This window comes from Coregonus lavaretus (assembly GCF_964263955.1).
Source record: "Coregonus lavaretus genome assembly, chromosome: 30".
In the NCBI taxonomy this organism is placed as follows: domain Eukaryota; kingdom Metazoa; phylum Chordata; class Actinopteri; order Salmoniformes; family Salmonidae; genus Coregonus; species Coregonus lavaretus.
This window is the reverse complement of record NC_140017.1, coordinates 33237283-33258795: the sequence shown is the minus strand read 5'-3', so window position 1 is coordinate 33258795 and position 21513 is coordinate 33237283. Positions and strand designations below refer to the sequence as shown.

The window sequence follows — 21513 nt, the reverse complement described above, 5'->3', positions numbered from 1 at the left end:
CAGACCAGTCTAAGGTATATATTAACATATGATATAATAAGCTCCCTTACAGCAGTCTTTACTTTAGTCCAGTCTCTGACTCTGGACCAAGGCTTTAAACGTGGTCTTATAAAAGATTCGAACAGTGCGGTTGTTCCTTACAGAGAAACACACATGCAGGGGGAAAAATCAAGACAGAATTGTACTAGAACGACTTGATAAAGCATTGATAAAGAGTGCAAACAAAGGGGGAGAGGCTTGGCCATCCCTGAAAGAAAAACAAAGAATGAAGAGGTGAAAAGAGGGGCATCAAAAAGAAGGGAGAAACTTTCTTTGATGCTTTCACAGGGAGAAACTTTCTTTGATGCTTTCACAGGGAGAAGGGCAGCTTGGCTATAAATAATCTGGTATCATATTACATATTTATCAATACAGTAAGTGTCATGTACAGTGAGGGAAAAAAGTATTTGATCCCCTGCTGATTTTGTACGTTTGCCCACTGACAAAGAAATTATCAGTCTATCATTTTAATGGTAGGTTTATTTGAACAGAATAACAACAACAAAAATCCAGAAAAACGCATGTCAAAAATGTTATAAATTGATTTGCATTTTAATGAGGGAAATAAGTATTTGACCCCCTCTCAATCAGAGAGATTTCTGGCTCCCAGGTGTCTATTATACAGGTAACGAGCTGAGATTAGGAGCACACTCTTAAAGGGAGTGCTCCTAATCTCAGTTTGTTACCTGTATAAAAGACACCTGTCCACAGAAGCAATCAATCAATCAGATTCCAAACTCTCCACCATGGCCAAGACCAAAGAGCTCTCCAAGGATGTCAGGGACAAGATTGTAGACATACACAAGGCTGGAATGGGCTACAAGACCATCGCCAAGCAGCTTGGTGAGAAGGTGACAACAGTTGGTGCGATTATTTGCAAATGGAAGAAACACAAAAGAACTGTCAATCTCCCTCGGCCTGGGGCTCCATGCAAGATCTCACCTCGTGGAGTTGCAATGATCATGAGAACGGTGAGGAATCAGCCCAGAACTACACGGGAGGATCTTGTCAATGATCTCAAGGCAGCTGGGACCATAGTCACCATGAAAACAATTGGTAACACACTACGCCGTGAAGGACTGAAATCCTGCAGCGCCCGCAAGGTCCCCCTGCTCAAGAAAGCACATATACAGACCCATCTGAAGTTTGCCAATGAACATCTGAATGATTCAGAGGAGAACTGGGTGAAAGTGTTGTGGTCAGATGAGACCAAAATCGAGCTCTTTGGCATCAACTCAACTCGCCGTGTTTGGAGGAGGAGGAATGCTGCCTATGACCCCAAGAACACCATCCCCACCATCAAACATGGAGGTGGAAACATTATGCTATGGGGGTGTTTTTCTGCTAAGGGGACAGGACAACTTCACCGCATCAAAGGGACGATGGACGGGGCCATGTACCGTCAAATCTTGGGTGAGAACCTCCTTCCCTCAGCCAGGGCATTGAAAATGGGTCGTGGATGGGTATTCCAGCATGACAATGACCCAAAACACACGGCCAAGGCAACAAAGGAGTGGCTCAAGAAGAGGCACATTAAGATCCTGGAGTGGCCTAGCCAGTCTCCAGACCTTAATCCCATAGAAAATCTGTGGAGGGAGCTGAAGGTTTGAGTTGCCAAACGTCAGGCTCGAAACCTTAATGACTTGGAGAAGATCTGCAAAGAGGAGTGGAACAAAATCCCTCCTGAGATGTGTGCAAACCTGGTGGCTAACTACAAGAAACGTCTGACCTCTGTGATTGCCAACAAGGGTTTTGCCACCAAGTACTAAGTCATGTTTTGCAGAGGGGTCAAATACTTATTTCCCTCATTAAAATGCAAATCAATTTATAACATTTTTGACATGCGTTTTTCTGGATTTTGTTGTTGTTATTCTGTCTCTCACTGTTCAAATAAACCTACCATTAAAATTATAGACTGATCATGTCTTTGTCAGTGGGCAAACGTACAAAATCAGCAGGGGATCAAATACTTTTTTCCCTCACTGTAGATTATTCTAGACTTTAGAGGCCTTACATACAGGTGCAAACATGCACAAAGACTAATAATGGCCAATTTGTCTACTTCACATTGTAGGGACACTGGTTCTTAAACTCACATTCACATGTTTTCCTTTAGTCTGATAGGGTGACTGAGCTAAAGAAGAAGACAGATCAGGTGAAAGAGACAGAAGCAAGAGGAGGTGTACCAGGGGGGATGCAGTGACAGACAAACACAGTGGGACAAAGAGCAAGAGATAAAGCTGAGAGCGATGCGATGTGACACAACATTAGGTCGGGTGGTTGCTGACAGAGGCAGGATTTCATGTGTGATGGAAATTCTTATATTTGTGCTTTTCTATAAACCACTTTCTGTGTTCATGCAAGTGACTGATTGAACTAACCCTCGCTATCAGTATCTGCAATTTTGCGGTACAACCAGACCCTTGTTTTGATATCTCAGTTTCAAGGTCTCAGCTTACAAAGAAGCCTCGTGAGGTATTGGTCTGTCACATGCATGACCCAGTATTGGTCGGTCACATGAATGAAGCAAACGTTAATTATGAATTAATTATGAATAAGCTAAATCATGCAAATATGACTTGTCTGCAGTATATAAGAGGGCGTAACGGTACCATGGGAAGTCCCGCTGACAGTTGTCTGTACGCATTTAGAAGAAATGTCTGTGGTCTGCAGCCACTATAAAATAACGAGGTATTTTTGAATACGGGGTGTTATTTATATGTATAGCAAGTAGCGGCAAGAGAACCATTGAAGATAAATATGGTGCATAGTGTCACGTCTCCTCCCGTTGCTCCCCTCCGGCGCTCTGATTCGCCGGTCTACTGAGCCACCGGTCTGAGCGCACCACCTCGGCAACACCGGAATGGAAACCCAACGCACCCTAATCACCTCCAGCGCAGCTGCACCTCATCTCATCACCACCCCTATATAGCCCTGGACTGTTCAGTGTTGTGTTGTGTGTGTGTAAAATGAGTGTGCTTGAATCCTGGATTTATTTATTTTACTCTTCCAGACATTCATCACTGAGACAGATACAGGAAAGGACAATGAGAGACAAATAACACTGACCACAGGTTCAATTTATTCCAAATGTTTTTCATTTATTTCTGTTTAGATTATAAGGCCAAAGCCTTTTTGACACTTCTGAAAGCACCCACACACTCAATGTGCTGGGACTGGAGTCAAAGGTTAGACATAGCCAAATAATCTCACGCTATCTCAAATGTTCATTTGTTATTTTTGGAAGAAAATTCCAGTACAACATTGTTTGTAGAGAGTACCATGCAGCCAGTAGAGGAACATGCAATTTAAATATGCATTGAGGAATACTGGTCTTTAGCGTACTGTTCTCTGTTGGTTAGCACAATGAAATGGCTGATCAGTCGTCTATTGGGATATATGGATGAGCTTTCAGTCAAAAGCACTTGGCTCAACATCACTCTCTGACCATATCCTTCACTGCAAGTAAACATGTCTGTTGAGTGGTATATATGCAAGATATTCTTATCATCCAATCAACTCCATCCCTCAAATAAATACTGCGTTTTAAAATGGCAGATTTGCTCAGTCAGTGTAAAGTAAACAATTAAACAATCTCCAAAGAACATACATAATGCTCTGGAATTGTACTGGAATTTTAACCCCAATGAAAAAGGCTCAAACTGGGGGGGTAAAGGGAGAAAATGTTGAATGTGCTAAGTAACGGTCAACTCCTGAAGCTCACTAGATATGGTGCAACACCCCTACACCATCAGAAAGCATTGAATCTCATAATAAACCACAGAGTGGATGAGTGGGGGGAGAATGTTGCGATTCCCTGAAATCCCCACCAACCCCCCCGATCAGATTCCAGTTAGGAGATGAAGGGCGTGTTCCTCTGCCCAGCATTGCTGATGCCTGCCAGAGCTTACAACGCTTGGATAGATATTTTACGTATCAGCTAACCACATATGTTATAGCAATCTGTCAGTGGATGACGTAGCACGCAACCATTGGTTGATGCATGCAACGTCTGAGCAGGGGAACACGGCCATTGGCTGGCTGCTCAGCACAAAGTGCACAAATACACAGGCTTCATGTTTCGGTTAGCGCCTTGCCCCATCCCATCCCATTCCCTCCCCTCCCCTCCCCTCCACACCACTGTCCTGGCACCCCAGCACATTTTAGTCATCTGAGTTACTCAAATACAGACAGCAAAAAAAAGAAGATTAAGAGATCTGGCTAATACCATGACATTCCCCAGCTGTACTAATTATTATTAATGTCTTCTAGGTTAACAACGTGAGAGCTGGCCCTGGCTGGAAGTTATGTACAAAGAAAAACCAGCCACCATTTCAATTCGGCAGTCAAATGAAACGCAGAAAATGACAGATATCTTTCCTCTTAAAAAAAGTAATTTGATTAGAATGAACGAAAAACTTGATTTAAGGTAATATATATATATATTCATGTGTCAATGTTTCAACAAAATCTACAAAGCAAAAATAATAAAAAATACAAGGCATATGTACACATTCACCCTGTCCCAGAACAAAAAAGAAACCCAAGTCAGGCCTGTACCGAAATAATATCTAGCATTTTACCCATACCATCCGCTCTGTGCCGTTTCACAATACACCACAGGCTGCATGGTTCGGTGTGAGGCCGTTGGAGAGCCCATTTTAAAATGCATCACTGTTGCTGCTGTATACGATGAAAGCATAGATAAGAGTTGTAGCTGGTACTGCGATGCACGTGCTTTCTGCCGTCTGTGACGCTAAGTAGACAGGGCCAGCGTCTAGCCCCAAGTACAGCCATGGATCTGACAAGGCATGCAACCAACACCCCAATGTTCACTTTGTTAGTACCTTTTCATCTCAAGGTTTATGCTGATATTATAGCACTGTGTGTGCGCGCGTCAGAAGTCTGCATAGCGCTCAAATGTAGTAGATTTCATTGTTACTATTTGTTTGAATGACCTTTGTTGTGTTGTTGATGTTACCCTTCCACGTCTTAATGTGTAAGAAAGAAGCAGCATATTTTATGTTAATCTCTTTTCTTTTTAAAAGGAGAAACTTTAAATAAAAATAAATTGTATGTCCGTTGCGTTGAACAGCAGAATGAGCTGGAGACTTCCTGATGACTTGATACGGGCGCAATATTTTTTGTTTTGTTTCCTCAAATGGTGGAAAAACCAGAACAGCAGCAGCTGCTGATGAGTCCGTTATCCAGATGTTGTCTGGACCACTTAAGCCCCTCCCTCAGGCCTCCTGGGGGGCCGGCCTCTTCAGATCTCTGATCTGTTTGACCAGGTATGTCTTTTCATCGTTGAACTGTTCGTCCTCCGTCCTGTCGTTCTGGAACTTGGAGAGGAACTCAATGAGTTTGGTCTGGTTCTTCAGAAGAATGTCCAAGATGGGCTGTGTCTTGTTGGGGTTGGCCACAAACACCTAGAGGGGAAGTAAGAGGAGAAATTATTCTTACAATCCAACTAAACTGATATAAAATTGCACCGCCTGCTATAGCCTTGTGCTAGTCTCTCGTTTTTCTTTTACCTTAAAGACGTGGAAGGCCTCAAACTGGATGTTGCGGCTTTTGTCTCGAAGAAGGTTCATCATTAGCTTGAGGTTCTCTGGCTTGCTGATGTATTTCGTCATGATGGTGAAATTGTGTCGATCGAGAAGAAGCTCTCCCAGCAACTAGATTGTTTCAGAGTGACAAAAAACATTAAGTATTAATTGCAATTACAGTCTGTGGAAGGTGAAAAAGTAATAATTTATTGAATGCCATGTTTGAAACATAAGATTCAGCTAAAACTATATAAATAGATATAAATCATTATAGTTGGGTTTACACAAGGCAAAGTGAAGATACTGCTATGCATTGGCAAAAATAGGGGAGGACGTTACAAGGCAGATGAAACATATCTAAAACCTACTCCATCCACAGGGTGGCACTACATCAGTCAGCTTGCTGCTTGGGGATATTTTCAGTAACCAAACACCATGTAAAGAGACCATCTATACTTAGCCCTCAAAAACAGGCATATATACAAATACTACATGACAGATGTTTACTACAACAGGAATAACGTTCTTACCTTGAGGGATTGCCTTTTAGTCACGTAGTTCTCTGAGTGGAGTAACTTCTCATATTCACTGAAGAACTGGAGGGAGGGGAGGAGAAAGCTAATCATCTGAGTGAATGTCAAGCCACTATTTCAGAGTGCATCTGCTTGTTTGCAAACTCGTTGACAAGCCAACTAGTGATCTTCCCACACCTATAGACAGGGAGCTGCCGTGTATTCAAAACAGCCACATGTCAGATGCCAGTTTTTTATCTTAGGAGAAAAACCGTTGCTGAGTACTGTGCTGCCACGTCTCAAGGTAATTTCCATATTCCCTGATATACTTTTCATGGATCTTAGAGATGTCTCTGAAATACTCAGTTGTCAGGCTGGGGTTTAGCGCAAATAAACTCAGCTTGTACTGGTGTGACCTCAGATCGTCTTAGAAAGCTCTGTTAACCGTGACAGGTTGCTATTCAGAAAAAGTAACATTGGAAGAAAAGTATCATGGAGATGTGTTCTCGCCGGGTTATATTTCAACACGATGTGGAGGGCTTACCCTGTCGTAATGCTGCTCCAGGAACTCAGCACTCAGAATCTTGTGTCTCGTTAGCAAGTCCTGGAAGAGGAACACATACAGGTATTTTAACCAATGAGCTGAATAGTACAGGCCCTCTATCTAGGCCCCAAGAAACCCATGGTCCTATGGGTGTGAGATATTACAGTTCAGATTTTTTTTTAAAGCGGTCATTTTGAAAAACTCACTTTAAAAGTGGCGAATGCATCTGAGGCGATGTCAAACGTGGACATCTCCACGTATCTGAAGAAGTCGTAGAACTGCTCGGCCCCCAGGGTGATCTTGGCCAGCGGCTCGTGCCTGATACACTCCCTCAGCATGATGCCACAGTTCAGAGCGATCTCTGGAGACTCGTACCTGCCAGGAGAACATTGGAATAGGAAGGAGGTATCCAGTTATTACGCCGCAAGTAGGGTTGGGCGATGTTAACCTTTGTCCTATCGTGATTATGTACCCATAAAACATTTTGACATACGATGCCGTCGCCCCCTATTGGTCAACCCCCCCAAAAATAGTTTTTTGTTGAAAAAAGACAACCCTGCTACAGCGTGAAATCGAATGCAACTGGATGAATCATGACGAAAGATAATGTTATTGAACACCTGGGCAGAGGCTAAGTGCTGGCAAATCTTTTATAATATTCCTTTATTGTGGAGGAGCTTTAACATGCAGCAGGTGTGTGTGTGTGGCACGCTGTGATGGAGCAGTGACTGTCTGATGAGGAACTGGCTGTCTTACTGTGGTGAGCTACACTAGTATGTGGACACCCCTTCAAATTAGTGGATTTAGCTATTTCAGCCACACCCGTTGCTGACAGGTGTATAAAATCGAGCACACAGCCATTGTAATCTCTGTAGACAAACATTGGCAGTAGAATGGCCCTTACTGAAGAGCCTCATAAAATAATAGAAAAATAAATAATATTGTTAGTTCTATCTATCATTAATCTGTGATAGCCTATGACAATAGCCTATGCCTAGTCTATAGACGTTCATTCGTGTTATTTTTGAAAGCCATAACTTTAGGACAACACCTTCGTAAGCTAGAATATTTGGGAAATAAGCTAATGTTTCTAACTTTAAGTTGCCGTAAAGCTTTTATGATCGGCCAGTAGGAGGAATAATGATAAGTTATCGGCCATTTGGCCTTGTTTGAAGGGAATTACACGGTCTGCATTGATCATTTCTTACTTAATAAGCTTAAACTGGTCATTAGATGTTTCTATAGGCTATTGATATGGTTTGTTCTCCCTCACTATTAGTCCTCTGGCTACCTTATGTTTTTAGGCTATAAAAATACATGTTTGAGATGAAACTCAACATTTACATTCATTTTTTGATCGGGAGAAATCCATGCATAAAACAATGAAGCGTAGCCTTCAGTCATATTCATATTATTATATATTATACTGGATTACAGCCAATCAAATGGAGACAGAAGAGAATACAGGCAAAAAATAATGTAAACAACTAAACACAAGATAGTTCAGGAGAGTCCGGTATGTAAAAAAGTATTATCTGTTCTGTCTGGCCAACATTCCTCTCTTGCGTTCTATCTCACAAATGTATTGAAATAGACTATAGCAAATAGGAATAGGCTAATTACTCAGAGCGTCACTGGTGTTCCCCTACTGGTGGCCTGCGGGCAGAATTTGGCCCACGGGTGGTTTTATTTGGCCCCCCCAAAGTGTTTTTGGGGGGGGACATAAAAGACTGTAAAAACACCAGCAAATCAGCTCCAATTGATTTTAATTTAAGAAATCTGTTCCAAAGTATTCCCACGCATAATAGAGAAACACCTGATCGTATACAAATGTAAGCAAGGTTTGAAATTGTGTTTTATAGTCTGTAAGCAAGGTTTGAAATGATTATGTTTTAGTCAAACATTGTTTGTGTTTCTTGCAGTCAATTTGCAGTCTACAAATTATTTGTAATTAAATCAAATCAAATTTTATTTGCCACATGCGCCGAATACAACAGGTGTAGACATTACAGTGAAATGCTTACTTACAAGCCCTTAAGCAACAATGCAGTTTTTTTAAAGAAAAAGTCTAAATAGTCTGGGGAGCCATGATTAGCTGTTCAGGAGTCTTATGGCTTGGGGGTAGAAGCTGTTGAGAAGCCTTTTGGACCTAGACTTGGCGCTCCGGTACCGCTTGCCGTGCGGTAGCAGAGAGAACAGTCTATGACTAGGGTGGCTGGAGTCTTTGACCATTTTTTGGGCATTCCTCTGACACCGCCTGGTATAGAGGTCCTGGATGGCAGGAAGCTTGGCCCCATTGATGTAGTGGGCCGTACGCACTACCCTCTGTAGTGCCTTGCGGTCGGAGGCTGAGCAGTTGCCATACCAGGCGGTGATGCAACCAGTCAGGATGCTCTCGATGGTGCAGCTGTAGAACTTTGAGGATCTGAAGACCCATGTCAAATCTTTTCAGTCTCCTGAGGGGGAATAGGCTTTGTCGTGCCCTCTTCACAACTGTCTTGGTGTGTTTGGTCCATGATAGTTTGTTCGTGATGTGGACATCAAGGAACTTGAAGCTCTCAACCTGTTCCACTACAGCCCGTCGATGAGAATGGGGGCGTGTTCAGTCCTCTTTTTTTCCCTGTAGTCCACAATCACAATTATGTTCCGGCTCCCTGACCATCCGCTCAATAAAAAATTAAATATCTGCCCGCGACTGAATCTAGTTGATGATCCCTGATATAGGACACTGTCAAGGTCTCCAGTTATTACTATCAATATCTGCTGTTTGTCAATTTCTGCAGTATTTATCTTTCTATTTCGATGCATTTAATTATTCTGTATTGAGACAATGTGGTAATTCACTTCAAATAAAACTTAACTGACTTAAAAGGTATCCACTTATTACCCAACACAAAAACACTACACCCCAGCATTGTAAATGACAGGGTGTAGTGTAGGTTTGGGTGCCCCAGGCCTCACCCTTTGAGCAGCATGAAGAGGGTGTTCTGCTGAGTGCAGAGGTACTCCACCGTGGGCGTCCGCGTCCCGATCTGACGCCTCAGGATGTTGTTGAAAATCTGAGCCACATCCTTCTTACCCTGATGTTGAACACAAATGACATGAAATAATCTTAGAAAGGTGTGAAAATCACAAGTGGTCAGATTCCAAACAGCCATGGTTTCAAAACAATGTTCTCTTATTTTAAACTTCTAATTCTGAATCCGATGTTCTTATACATGTTATGGTGATAAAACAGATTCACCTATTTGCACCATTGGTGAATTGTCACATTTCAAATGAGTATCATTGCGTTGTTTTTGCACCTATTATCAAATTCAGCCTCCCTATAGCAGGAATAGCCAAGACAGATGTATCTTCAGATGGGTGAGAATGACACAGACCCACTGAAGGATGTGGAGAAGGTCAAAGAGGAAGAGGAGAATCACACTGACTCAGGCTGATAAGGTGACTCAGTGAAGCCTACACACACCTACTACTACCACCACACACCCACACCATGGGCCAGACATATTGCAGTGAGCAAAAAAAGCATGTGAAAGCAAGTCCATGTGCCAGTAAAAGAGACAGGACACAGTCAGTCTTTTGTCTTTCTATACGTCGACTTAAATCTGTCTCTCTCACTCGTCACAAAGATACCCTTCTAGTCAGCATCTCAAAATAAATCTCTCATACCTCTGCATCTGTCTCAAAGACAGACAGACAAACAAACAAACCTGCAGTGTAAAGTGTCTCACCTCAAAGTCGATGAGCTGCAGGTCAGCTACGAGGGTGCTGAGCAGGCCGCTGTTGTAGAGCTCCTGAGCCAGCTGGGCCACCGCCTCAGTCTGGGGCTCCTTCTCATTGGTACCATAGAGAATCTCCTTCATCGCCACCAGGCTCTTAGACACCTCTTCTGTGGCCTGGACACACACACACAAAGACAAATACAGACTAATTTAGCGCTCTACATAATATTAGCTAGCTCTCCATCAGTCACTATACTGTTTCCTATGACGTAGCTAACCCCCACCATCCCATGTTGTCCTGAAATGATCCCATCATACACTCTCTTCAGAGTCTAGAGATGGCTTGTTATGAAAGGAAACTAACCCCTCAACAGGTTTTTGTGACTGACGTCTCTTGACATCAAACATGATAGGCACCATTTTTGTAAATGGTGTAAATCTCGAAACACAGGTACCCCCCCCTTCCCCTTACACCAGGGCTCTCCAACCCTGTTCCCGGAGAGCTACCGTCCTGTAGGTTCTCACTCCAACCCTGTTCCCGGAGAGCTACCGTCCTGTAGGTTCTCACTCCAACCCTAATCTAGCGCACCTGATTCTAATAATGAGCTGGTTGATAAGCTGAATCAGGTTAGTTACAGCTAGGGTTGGAGCGAAAACCTACAGAAGGGTAGCTCTCCAGGAACAGGGTTGGAGAGCCCTGCCTTAAACTGTAGTCAAATCAAACTCTTAGAGGGAGGGGTTTGAAATTCCCCACTCCATCGCTTCCATAGAATCTCTGAGGTCACTAGTCAAGTTAGAGAGAGGTGTAACTAGGAGGTACTCAACTGTATCGGCCTTTGTGTGTCTACCTGTGTGTAAGCATAAGTGTGTGTGTTGGTTGTTTACCTTCTCAGCCTTCTTGTCAGAGATGTCGTGTTTCTCCAACACCGTCATGCTATCCTTCAGGTTCTTGACGATATCCGCCGGCGACTTGTGGGACTTGCCAAAGGGGAATGGCATGGTGGCGAGTTACCGTGGTCGACCAAGCAGCGAGTGCACAGTCCTACCTATCCACAGGAAGGGAAGATAAACAACTGAAGGAGATGAATGAAAGAGAGAAAGAAAGGGATATGCAGAGAAAGACTAAACCAAACTGTGACAGAAGAGTTGTTCAAACTGCATCGGTACTGACTCCGAGAGCTCAGTGAGGAGGAGCAATCAGTACTAAGGCACTAACAATGTGACTCACTTTTCATCATAAATCATACCAAGATACAACATAGTATGACTTATGAATTGTGAGTCAGTAGGCTGACACTAGGATTCATATTGCTAAGAAACAACAGGCTGTAGAGGGGCAGGCTAAACAGATCGATCTGAAGAAGGAAAATGTTGATTCTCAACCTCATACTGAGATTTGCTATTAAGCATTACAATCATTATTCTAATTGTGCGTGAGGTTGTTGAAAGGGGAAGCTAACTGCAGGAGTTGTGTTTACTTTGTAACTATGGATCAAATAAAATGTGATTTGTCACATGAGCCAAATACAACAGGTGAGGACCTTACCGTGAAATGCTTACTTACAAGCCCTTAACCAACAAGGCAGTTAAGGAAATATTTACAAAATAAACTAAAGTAAAAAAATTAAAACAAGTAACACAATAAAATAACAATAATGAGACTATATACTTGGGGTACCGGTACCGAGTCAATGTGAGGGAGTACAGGTAAGTCGAGGTAATTACTATTGATCGATTGGTTTACTGACCAGTTGCACCATAAAGGGAGGCGACGTTGAGACATGACTGATTGGTCAGTGTTAGTCAATGATTACAGAGGTAGAATGTCCTCTGCCCTACCCTTTTCTAAAGGGGCCTCTACATGACCCCTTCTCGTGTTGTTAAGGTCACGGAAAACTCCACTTACCGGTACTTATCCCCTTCTCCAGCCTCTCCCCACTAGTGTAAACAACACACCACTGTTCAGCCACATATCCTTTCTCTTAATGAACTCTCTCACACACACACACACACCTCCCCAGACAAACTGTATGGTGCTTATAACCTTATCTAGTAATGGCGTAGAGCAGTGAGAGCCTGGGGAATGCATGAGCCCCTCAGTGGGACGTCAGACCTTCTCTCACTGAGCTTTTATCTAGGGCAAGGGATGGGCTGGGGGTGAACATACAATTATTTTTTTATGTGGGTACGCAGACCGGCGAGCAACTGCAGCCCGAGTTTAGATTCTTTGTGGCCCCCATCCCCATCAGTTGCCACATTCCATGACTCACCCAGTCACTTTTTACAATAGGCTCTATGCACGCATCACTTCCGAATTGGCGTGCATAGAGCCCAAAAACATTAGACAATGACAGTAGACCGTTATGATGGCAGAGATGAAGTTTACAAGGTGTTTGCTGGAGTTGCCTAAAGTATCTGTTAATGATATACGGAGGGTCGTCCGGACATCCAGTACGACACCACGTAGCAAACTGGATGAAGGCTTCAAATTTTACATTTCTTATTATCTTTGCAACTTTGAAGGTAATATGCTAACGCTTCCTAGCCTGAGCTAGAAGCCTTGCTTTGGTGTTTTAAGTCATGACTCCATCCTGCTTCAGGTTAATCATGCTTTAAATCAAGTTTATTCATGTGTATATACCTCTCACTTCATGTGTTTGTACTTTTATGAAAGTATCAGGTAAAAAACAGGGCTACAAATGAGATCTCTGTGAGAGCCCACTGCTACCGCTCAATGAAGAAACTAAAGCCACCACACCAGCTGAGAGTAGGACTAGATTAAGTGACACGTTCAAAGTTCTGTTGAACTTGTTCAAGGTTCCGTTCAACACATGTTTTACTCGTTTAATAATACCACAGCTTTGGTTGCCATTGCTAAGAGAACACTTTAGAACTTTAGTGGTTTTCACGATAGCTGAACAGTGGTAGCCTAATACAGACCAGGGTAGCTGAGTGGGAATTGCCATGCTTTGTTGTTGGGTCTGTTGTAAACAAATTGGAGTTTGGTTTGAAATGTAAACAATAATGAGATTACTACTTTTTCCTGACTTGATGACTGCAATGACAGTAACATATTCCACTCAGCTATTCTTCAAACTGCTGATGTTCTACTCAAAACTGTCCTGTCATCTTTACTTCTTTCCTCATAAACATATGGCCCAACTTCCTTGCTTTTGTACTTGATGTTTCTACTTTTCAAGAGGAATTAGGAGCAAAACCTTCACTCTACTGTTGTTATTGGTACTAGGCTACAATGTTGCACCACTCACCTACTGCTCTGCCAATACTGTTTGAAGGTAGGTAAATGGCACAAGACAATAGGTAAGTGGTGGGAGACAGTATAGCCAAGTGGTGCAAGACAGTAGGAAAGTGATGCAGAAAGCACGAAAGTGACAGGAGACAGTGGATAAGTTGCTTATACCAGTAAAAATTAGAAAGAACAAGTTTTGCTCCTACTCCTGCTGCTGTAGACCCTCGTCTTTCAAAACCCATTAAATTATGCTTCTGTGTATTTCAGATGACATTGCGTGATTCACAGCCAGTTGTGCTTGTTAAAAGCTACTGTTCCTGTGTGGCTGGGTGTGGGATATGCAATCATTTGGTTGCATTACTATATCAGACTGCGCATTACTCTGAATGTGGCATGTCTGTCGTCCCTCCTGTACTTTCGTACGTTTACACGTCATCGTGTTATAAGTCAAGACGAAGTATTACAAGTAAAAACATTAACATTAAGATAAACAACAACGACGAAAATTTACCGTTTCGGATGTTTTTGACGACAAGCATTCAATGCTAGCATATGGTAACACAGCATTCTACAATAACCGGAAGTTTACATCCATCCTGAGATTTAACCGGAAATACGTCATGCTCGCCTGTGCATATCGCCTATACAGGCCTTACATGATGACCAGACCGCCCGCGTTGCAAAATAAATGTACCCATACATGTTATTAAATCATTGCACCCACACTGCTCGCGAGCGTCAGCGTAGCCAGGCACTACAATAGAACATGGTTCTATTTGTGACGCTAGACGTGCTGCAAGTCCTGCCTCTCCCATCTCCTCATTGGTTTTTAGGAGCATATACCCACGTGGGGGATCGAAAGATGAACAAAGGTCTACGCTCCAGTCCAGTTGGTGGTGGTAATGCGCCTTAAAGTTGGTTGGCAACCGCCATATAAAGTCCAAAGAAGAAGCAGCCTGAAGGAGGAGAGAACTAGAAACTCACTCGGTTTACCCTTTTATCTGTGGATGAATTGTCAGAGTAGAGGAACTTGTGCATTTCAGGTAAAATAACAACCCAATGTTTATATCCCAGGACAAATTAGCTAGCAACAGCAAGCTAGCTAGCCATACATGTTTAATGGTTTTCGACCTGTCCCGAAGTTAATATAGTTGGTTCAGAGTTCATTTTGATATTTCAACCTGTGTGTCCTGATCGCGTCTGGTGTGGGTGGACAAAATCAACATGCGTGTGCATGCGGTCTGGTCAGCATGTTAGCTGGGTCTCCCTACTGCTAGTAGGGGACTGGGACATAGGTGGGGTTATCTATGCTGTATCACCGCTGTTCAAGGTGTCAATCTGACAACAGTGGTGTTAAATTTGGCTTCCTTGGTCTGTCATTGCTTGTCCATATGTATATATTCTTAAATCCCATTCCTTACTAGTTTTGTGTGTATTGGGTATACGTTGTGAAATTGTTAGATATTACTTGTTAGCTGTCGGAGCTAGAAGCACAAGCATTTCGCTACACCCGCTATAACATCTGCTAAACACGTGTATGTGACAAATAAAACTTGATTTGATTTGAGAAGAACATAAGGAAGAGTTGAACTCACACCATGGAGGGATGGGTGCGCTGTCTGTATGGAAAGGGTGCAGAAAGGAGACTTGCTTAATGTCCCCCATTTTCGAACAGCCATGACAATGCCGGTTGTCCAAAGATCGCTGAGGAACACTCAAATCCGTTCTCATATCAAGGCGGTTGAGTATTAATAACTGGTCGAGTGATTTGCTAGCAACAACATTGAGTCCCCATTAGTCAATACTTGTAAAAATGTAAATTCTTAAAATGCCTATATGTACCTAAGTTTGTACCCGACTGTGGTCCCACGGGGTACTGAAATTCATACTTTTAATAAAAAGTTTGAATACAACCGACTTTTTCCTAATTTGTGTTGCTTAACTGGAGACGTAGTAGTCTTGACGTATTACGTAAACTGAGATTCAATTGGCACAAGTGCATTCGCGCTGAGTTGAGCAACACAAATGAGGAAAGTAGGTGGATGTATTCGATAAAAGTATTGATTGACAGTGACTCAATGTTGTTGCTAGCAAATCACGCGACCTGTTATTAAATACTCTACTCCTTCTCGGTATAAGAGAACGGAGTTGAGCGTTCCTCAGCTATCGAAAGACAGCGTGGATTCCAATAGCACTGTTATAATGTGTACAGTCAAGACCAGTCAAATTACTCCCAGAATATAGTGGATATTGAGTGAGACAAAGGGTGATGTACCCGCCCGGTCTGTCTGTCTGTCTGCTTTGGCAACCTGTTTCCAGATGGGATCTTCCCCTGACCTGTGAACAAAAACTCTGGCTCAGACTCTGATCTATGTCTTAGCATGGCATCTACATTTAGAATTAGAACCCAGCACTGGAGCCAAGAATATAACCAACCAGCACTAAAGCATGACCTAGCCTGGTCACATATCTGTTGTGTCACATGTTAACGGATTCAAATATAAACGCAGACATCTACCCGCCCCCGGTTTGAACTGAGTTTCCCTGGCTAATTTGATATTATTAATCTCTACGCACCTTTCGACTTCACCAAGTGGTCAATCCGCCTTTCACTGACGTTCTCATATTGTGGTCCATACAGGAGGCCTAAATACACAACAGGCCTTAAAATATGACTAACGTTAGTTAGCTCGCTTGCTAACTTAGCTATCACAACGGCAACGCTGTCTGGCCAGCTAACTAGCTAGAAACCTAGTTGGCCAACTATCGACAACGTTAACTGCTAGCTAACGTTAGCTAGCCAACTAACTACACAACAGCACCAGCTAGCTAGTTACCGTACTAACTACTAAGTTCAAGATAATTGTGTGATGCTCCCAACTAGCTTGCTATTTTTTTGCGTTCAAGGTCTTGCTAACTTCTCGTGTGTAGCAGCTAGCTAAATATCTACTGAGAAGCTAGCTAGGCTAACAAATAACGTTATACGCTCGAACGCTTTGACAGGCCTCCGCTAGCTGGCTAACATCGTTAGCTAGTTGGCTAACATCGTTAGCTAGACAGCTAATTTAACTACCTGGCGTTAGCTAACATCATTGGCCAATGTAGGCAGCCCAGCTAATTGTTATCAAAATGACAAATACAATATCAAACCTTACAAACTCGATATTTTCACTCTCCACCGATGTCTGAACAGCTAACGGCTATGTACCGGTTTGTCCCGTTGGATTAAAAACTCATTTGTTTTCCTTATTTGTCGCCTCCCCTTGAAATGTTCGTTTCCTTGTCGTTTTATGTGTGCGACTGGTTGGGCATCGAGGTCTACCGCCACCCGCTGCTCGTATAACGCTATAGCATCTGCACATGGGGCCTCGTGAGTGTCCACAGGGAGGCGCTCATGCACCAGGAAGAGTGCATGAATGAATCCACCAATTATGTATATAAACATACTGTATGTATATCACAGGAGGCTGCTGAGGGGATGAAGGCTCATAATAATGGCTGGAACGGCGCTAATGGAATGGCATCAAGCACATGGAAACCATGTGTTTGATGCATTTGATACCATTCAGCTCCAGCCATGACCACAAGCCCATCCTCCCCAATTAAGGTGCCACCAACCTCCTGTGGTGTGTATATATAAATCATTGGAATCCACACACTCCTAAAGAGGGCTACATTGAATCCGCACACCCTAGACAAAAAGTATGTTTGGTGAGCAATTCTGCATGCATGCTTTTTCTCTTTATTCTTGCCTTCCCCTTGAGGCACAACCCTATAAAGCCTCTTGGCTCCGGGAGACTAATGTGTACAGGTCTCCCAGAGTGAAGAGGCTAAATCTTATAAAGTTGTAATGAATGAATAGGACCACTGTATTCTACTAGCTTTGGAGCCTTCCCAAAACCAACCCTGGACAAAATATTAAAGACCTGCCAATCTGAACAAAACAAACAACAGGATGGGATTTTATGTTTATTGAAAAATAGGATGAAATCAAATTAAAACCCCTGGTGTATGTGTATGTCTGTGTGCGCACATCTGTGTGTGTGTGTGTTTTGGAGTCTCTGGTTGCGGTGTGATGAAGATTTCAGTTGCAGCTTTTCTGAGAGCAGCCTCCACAGCAACACATCTTCCTCAGACATCTGATAAACCTGTGAGGGAGACAGTAACCACTGACATGAATGGAACAATATGGACACTACTGCAACACTTCAAAATTGTGAGTCACACCCAGTGGAGGTTGCTGAAGGGAGGAAGGTTCATAATAACGTCTGGAATGGAGCAAATGGAATGGCATCAAAAACATGGAAACCCTTTGTTTGATGTCTTTGATACCATTCCACCTATTCCACTCCAGCCATTAACTCAAGCCCGTCCTCCCCAATTAAGCTACCACCAATCTCCTGTGGTCACACCATCCTTTACTATCTCCTTTTATGTGTCCGTCTGTCTGCTAGCTTTTCCCTCCCTCCACTATTTCATTCTCTTCTGTCTACTTAAAACTCACCTCTTCTTGAGGGTCTTTCGGCATTCCTTCTTCTCCTCTACCTTCACTTCTTCCTTCTCCTCTTGCTTCACTTGGAACCTTTCCTCATCAGGCAGGATGATAATCTCCTCTACCTCCTCATAATCAATCTCATCAGGCAGGATGATAATCTCCTCCACCTCCTCATAATCAATCTCATCAGGCAGGATGATAATCTCCTCTACCTCCTCATAATCAATCTTATCAGGCAGGATGATAATCTCCTCTACCTCCTCATAATCAATCTCATCAGGCAGGATGATAATCTCCTCTACCTCAACATAATCAATCTCATTGGTTTCTCCTGTCTTATCTCCATTAGTGTCCAGAGTCTGAGAAACATAATACAGCATTTAAACATCTTTCCAGCGCAGCTATAATCTTACAGATCTACACTAGCTTGCCTCTATGTGACACCATGTGTGGATCTGACTGCCAGAGAGAGAGGGAGCCTGGTTCTTATCAGTCTTCTTACCAGTACAGGGGTTCCAGTCCTGTCGGAGTTGCCTGTCAGTCCTCCCTCAGTCTGGGTGGAGATGGGTGGCAGATGGATGGTCTGTGGCCATGCCAGGGTCGGCAGTGGAACCTTCAGTGGGGGAAGGCGATGGGGGAGAGGCAGGGGTGGAGCAGCGGTGGTCTGGAGGCTAGAGGGAGGGATGCGAACGGGGAGGGAGAGGGGGGGAGTGGCAGTGGTCTGGAGGGTAGCGGTCAGTGGAGCAGTGGTCAGAGAGACAGAGGTCAAGGAGGTCATAGTCACTGTAGTTCTGACTCTTGATGGGAAGATTAGAGGTACAAGATTAGTTCACATTATTAATCACAAGATCACAGTGACAAGATACAGCCCACTGGGCACAGACGTCAATTCAACGTCTACTCCATGTTGGTTCAACATGATTTTATTGAAATTACATGGAAACAACAGTGATTCAACCAGTGTGTGTCCAGTGGGAGTACATATGTATCAAAACCTAACAGGTCTCACATACTGGGAGAACATTTCAACTGCAGTAATTAATCAGTATTTAATATATGTTGGAAGAAATACTGTATGAATCCAGTAAACAACTTACCACTGACTCAAGAGTAGCGAAGTCATTCTGCATGAGAGACGAGACAGAGGTGCAGGGTTAGATCATGTGGCTAAACCTACCAGCTCTCACAGTCTCACGTTAGAATTAGACGTTCGTCCATGTTTCTCAAATGTCACATTTTGAAGTCTTTAAGGTTATGTTCAGGCATTAACTCCAAATTCTTAATGTTAGGCATTAACTCTGAATGGTTAATGTAAGGGTAAGGTTTGGGATAGGCTTAAAACAAAAATCTAAAAAACTAATTTCTATCGCAGGATTCAAACTTGAAACCTTTGGAATCAGATACTTACACCTATCTGCCATTCCCGTCCACAACGCCCTAGCAAAACCTAAACCTACTGGAAGGTAACAACGCCCTAGCAAAACCTAAACCTACTGGAAGGTAACAACGCCCTAGCAAAACCTAAACCTACTGGAAGGGAACAACGCCCTAGCAAAACCTAAACCTACTGGAAGGGAACAACGCCCTAGCAAAACCTAAACCTACTGGAAGGGAACAACGCCCTAGCAAAACCTAAACCTACTTCAATGTAACAGTGCTCACTGTTGCCCCTAGTGGCCAGTTTCCACGTCATCTCCTGACATCCTCAGACCTGGATGGACATCGAATACTGACTTGTATAATGGGTGACCTGGCTGGGCTAAACATAACATGCACAATGCATTTTTATAAAAACCTAACAGGACTCCAACGTGAGTTAACACAATCCAAAATACTGCGGCAATACTGAAGGCTATTATAGTGCACAATGTGAGTTGTAAAGAAACCTGAATGCTATTCTTCCCTCCCTGTTCCTGCCATTATACCAGCTGACCTACAGCATGCTGTGGTGTGTGGTGTTACCTCAGCTTCCACAGCGGCTATTTTCTGCACTCTGTCTAGCATGGGTTCAATGCTCTCCTCCCGCTCTCGCCAGTAGTTTCTGAAAGAGCCCACTACTAACTCCTGCTGGAGCTTCCAACATCATCTGGTCTTGCTTAATCTGCTTTCTGATCATGTGACACATGTCGATGTCTTGGACTTTCTCAAAACCCTCGAACACATTTTGGATCTTGTCCATGAACTCTGCAATGGTTCCTTGTCAATTTTCACCGGCTTCGCACTTTGACCACCTTTACTCTCTTCCTCTTCTGCCACCTTCACTAGTTGGCCGGCTCTTCTCCCATTCATTACCTTCTTTACATTCGGGTGTCTTGATCTTTTTCTGTCTATTCTTCCTGCAACCTCTAGCGCTGGCTTCATCAATCTCTCCCCCTTCCCAAACCTCCTAACCATCCTTTCAAAATCAATCCTCTCCTCCAGCTTAGCTTCCTCTTCGTTCTGGTTCAGCACCAGAGCTCTGTCCAGGGTCTGGCCTAGGGATCCCAGGTCTTTGGTGACCTTCTCGTGGTAGTAAGACAGATCCTCCTTCAAGTATCTCATGGTCCTCTCTCTGGCTTTAACCAACAGGGCCTTCTCTTTCTCACACAGGGGGACTGTCTGCATCATTCACACACACACACACACACACACACACACACACACACATACACACACACACACACACACACACACACACACACACACACACACAATCTGTGTTTACCTTTGTCTCCTTCTACGACAGGGGTGGGCAACAGGCAGTTTAGTTTTTGCTCAAAAAAGACTGTAAAATCATCAGGAATTCAGCTAAAATTTTAGTTTAATTGAGGGAATTTGAAAGTATTCAGACCCCTTTACTTTTGTTACGTTACAGCCTTATTATAAAATGGATTAAATGAAAAAAATTCCTCAGCAATCTACACACAATACCCCATAATGGCAAAGCGAAAACAGGTTTTTAGAAATGTTTGCTAATTTATAAAAAATTAAAAACAGAAATACCTTATTTACATAAGTATTCAGACCCTTTGCTATGAGACTCGAAGTTGAGCTCAGGTGCATTCCTGTTTCCATTGATCATCCTTGATTGGAGTCCACCTGTGGTACATTTAATTGATGGGACATGATTTGGAAAGGCACACACCTGTCTATATAAGGTCCCACAGTTGACAGTGCATGTCAGAGCAAAAACCAAGCCATGAGGTCGAAGGAATTGTCCGTAGAGCTCCGAGACAGGATTGTGTCGAGGCACAGATCTGGGGAAGGGTACCAAAACATTTCTGCCCCATTGAAGGTCCCCAAGAACAAAGTGGCCTCCATCATTCTTAAATGGAAGAAGTTTGGAACCACCAACACTCTTCCTAGAGCTGGCCGCCCTGCCAAACGGAGCAATCGGGGGAGAAGGGCCTTGGTCAA

At 43.3% G+C, this 21513-nt stretch overlaps 1 protein-coding gene across 7 annotated transcripts; it reads right to left on the bottom strand.

Annotated features, from left to right (window-relative positions):
* Positions 1 to 3114: 3114 nt before the first annotated feature.
* Positions 3115 to 16920, bottom strand: LOC311106287 (calcium-binding protein 39-like). 7 transcript variants are annotated; one of them, XM_084148577.1, is made up of 11 exons: positions 16773 to 16920; positions 16200 to 16268; positions 15898 to 15959; positions 11258 to 11418; positions 10382 to 10546; positions 9606 to 9724; positions 6851 to 7019; positions 6645 to 6704; positions 6119 to 6184; positions 5574 to 5717; positions 3115 to 5468 (listed from the first exon to the last, which is right to left on the bottom strand). In XM_084148577.1, the coding sequence occupies exons 4-11, from the start codon at positions 11369 to 11371 to the stop codon at positions 5280 to 5282; spliced, it is 1026 nt and encodes a 341-aa protein (XP_084004703.1). In that variant the 5' UTR covers positions 11372 to 11418; positions 15898 to 15959; positions 16200 to 16268; positions 16773 to 16920; the 3' UTR covers positions 3115 to 5279. The 7 variants fall into 7 exon arrangements, with proteins under 7 accessions (XP_084004703.1, XP_084004702.1, XP_084004704.1 ...); XM_084148576.1 differs by lacking the exon at positions 15898 to 15959; XM_084148578.1 differs by lacking the exon at positions 16200 to 16268.
* Positions 16921 to 21513: the final 4593 nt, after the last annotated feature.

What these genes read in the sequence shown, in the direction of transcription:
- LOC311106287 (XM_084148577.1), bottom strand. Translation starts at nt 11,371, where the DNA reads ATGCCATTCCCCTTTGGCAAGTCCCACAAGTCGCCGGCGGATATCGTC. An exon ending in CTGACAAGAAGGCTGAGAAG is followed by an intron (nt 10,547 to 11,257) that starts GTAAACAACCAA and finishes GTGTGTGTCCAG; the next exon opens with GCCACAGAAGAGGTGTCTAA. An exon ending in TGGAGCAGCATTACGACAGG is followed by an intron (nt 6,185 to 6,644) that starts GTAAGCCCTCCA and finishes CCCTCCCTCCAG; the next exon opens with TTCTTCAGTGAATATGAGAA.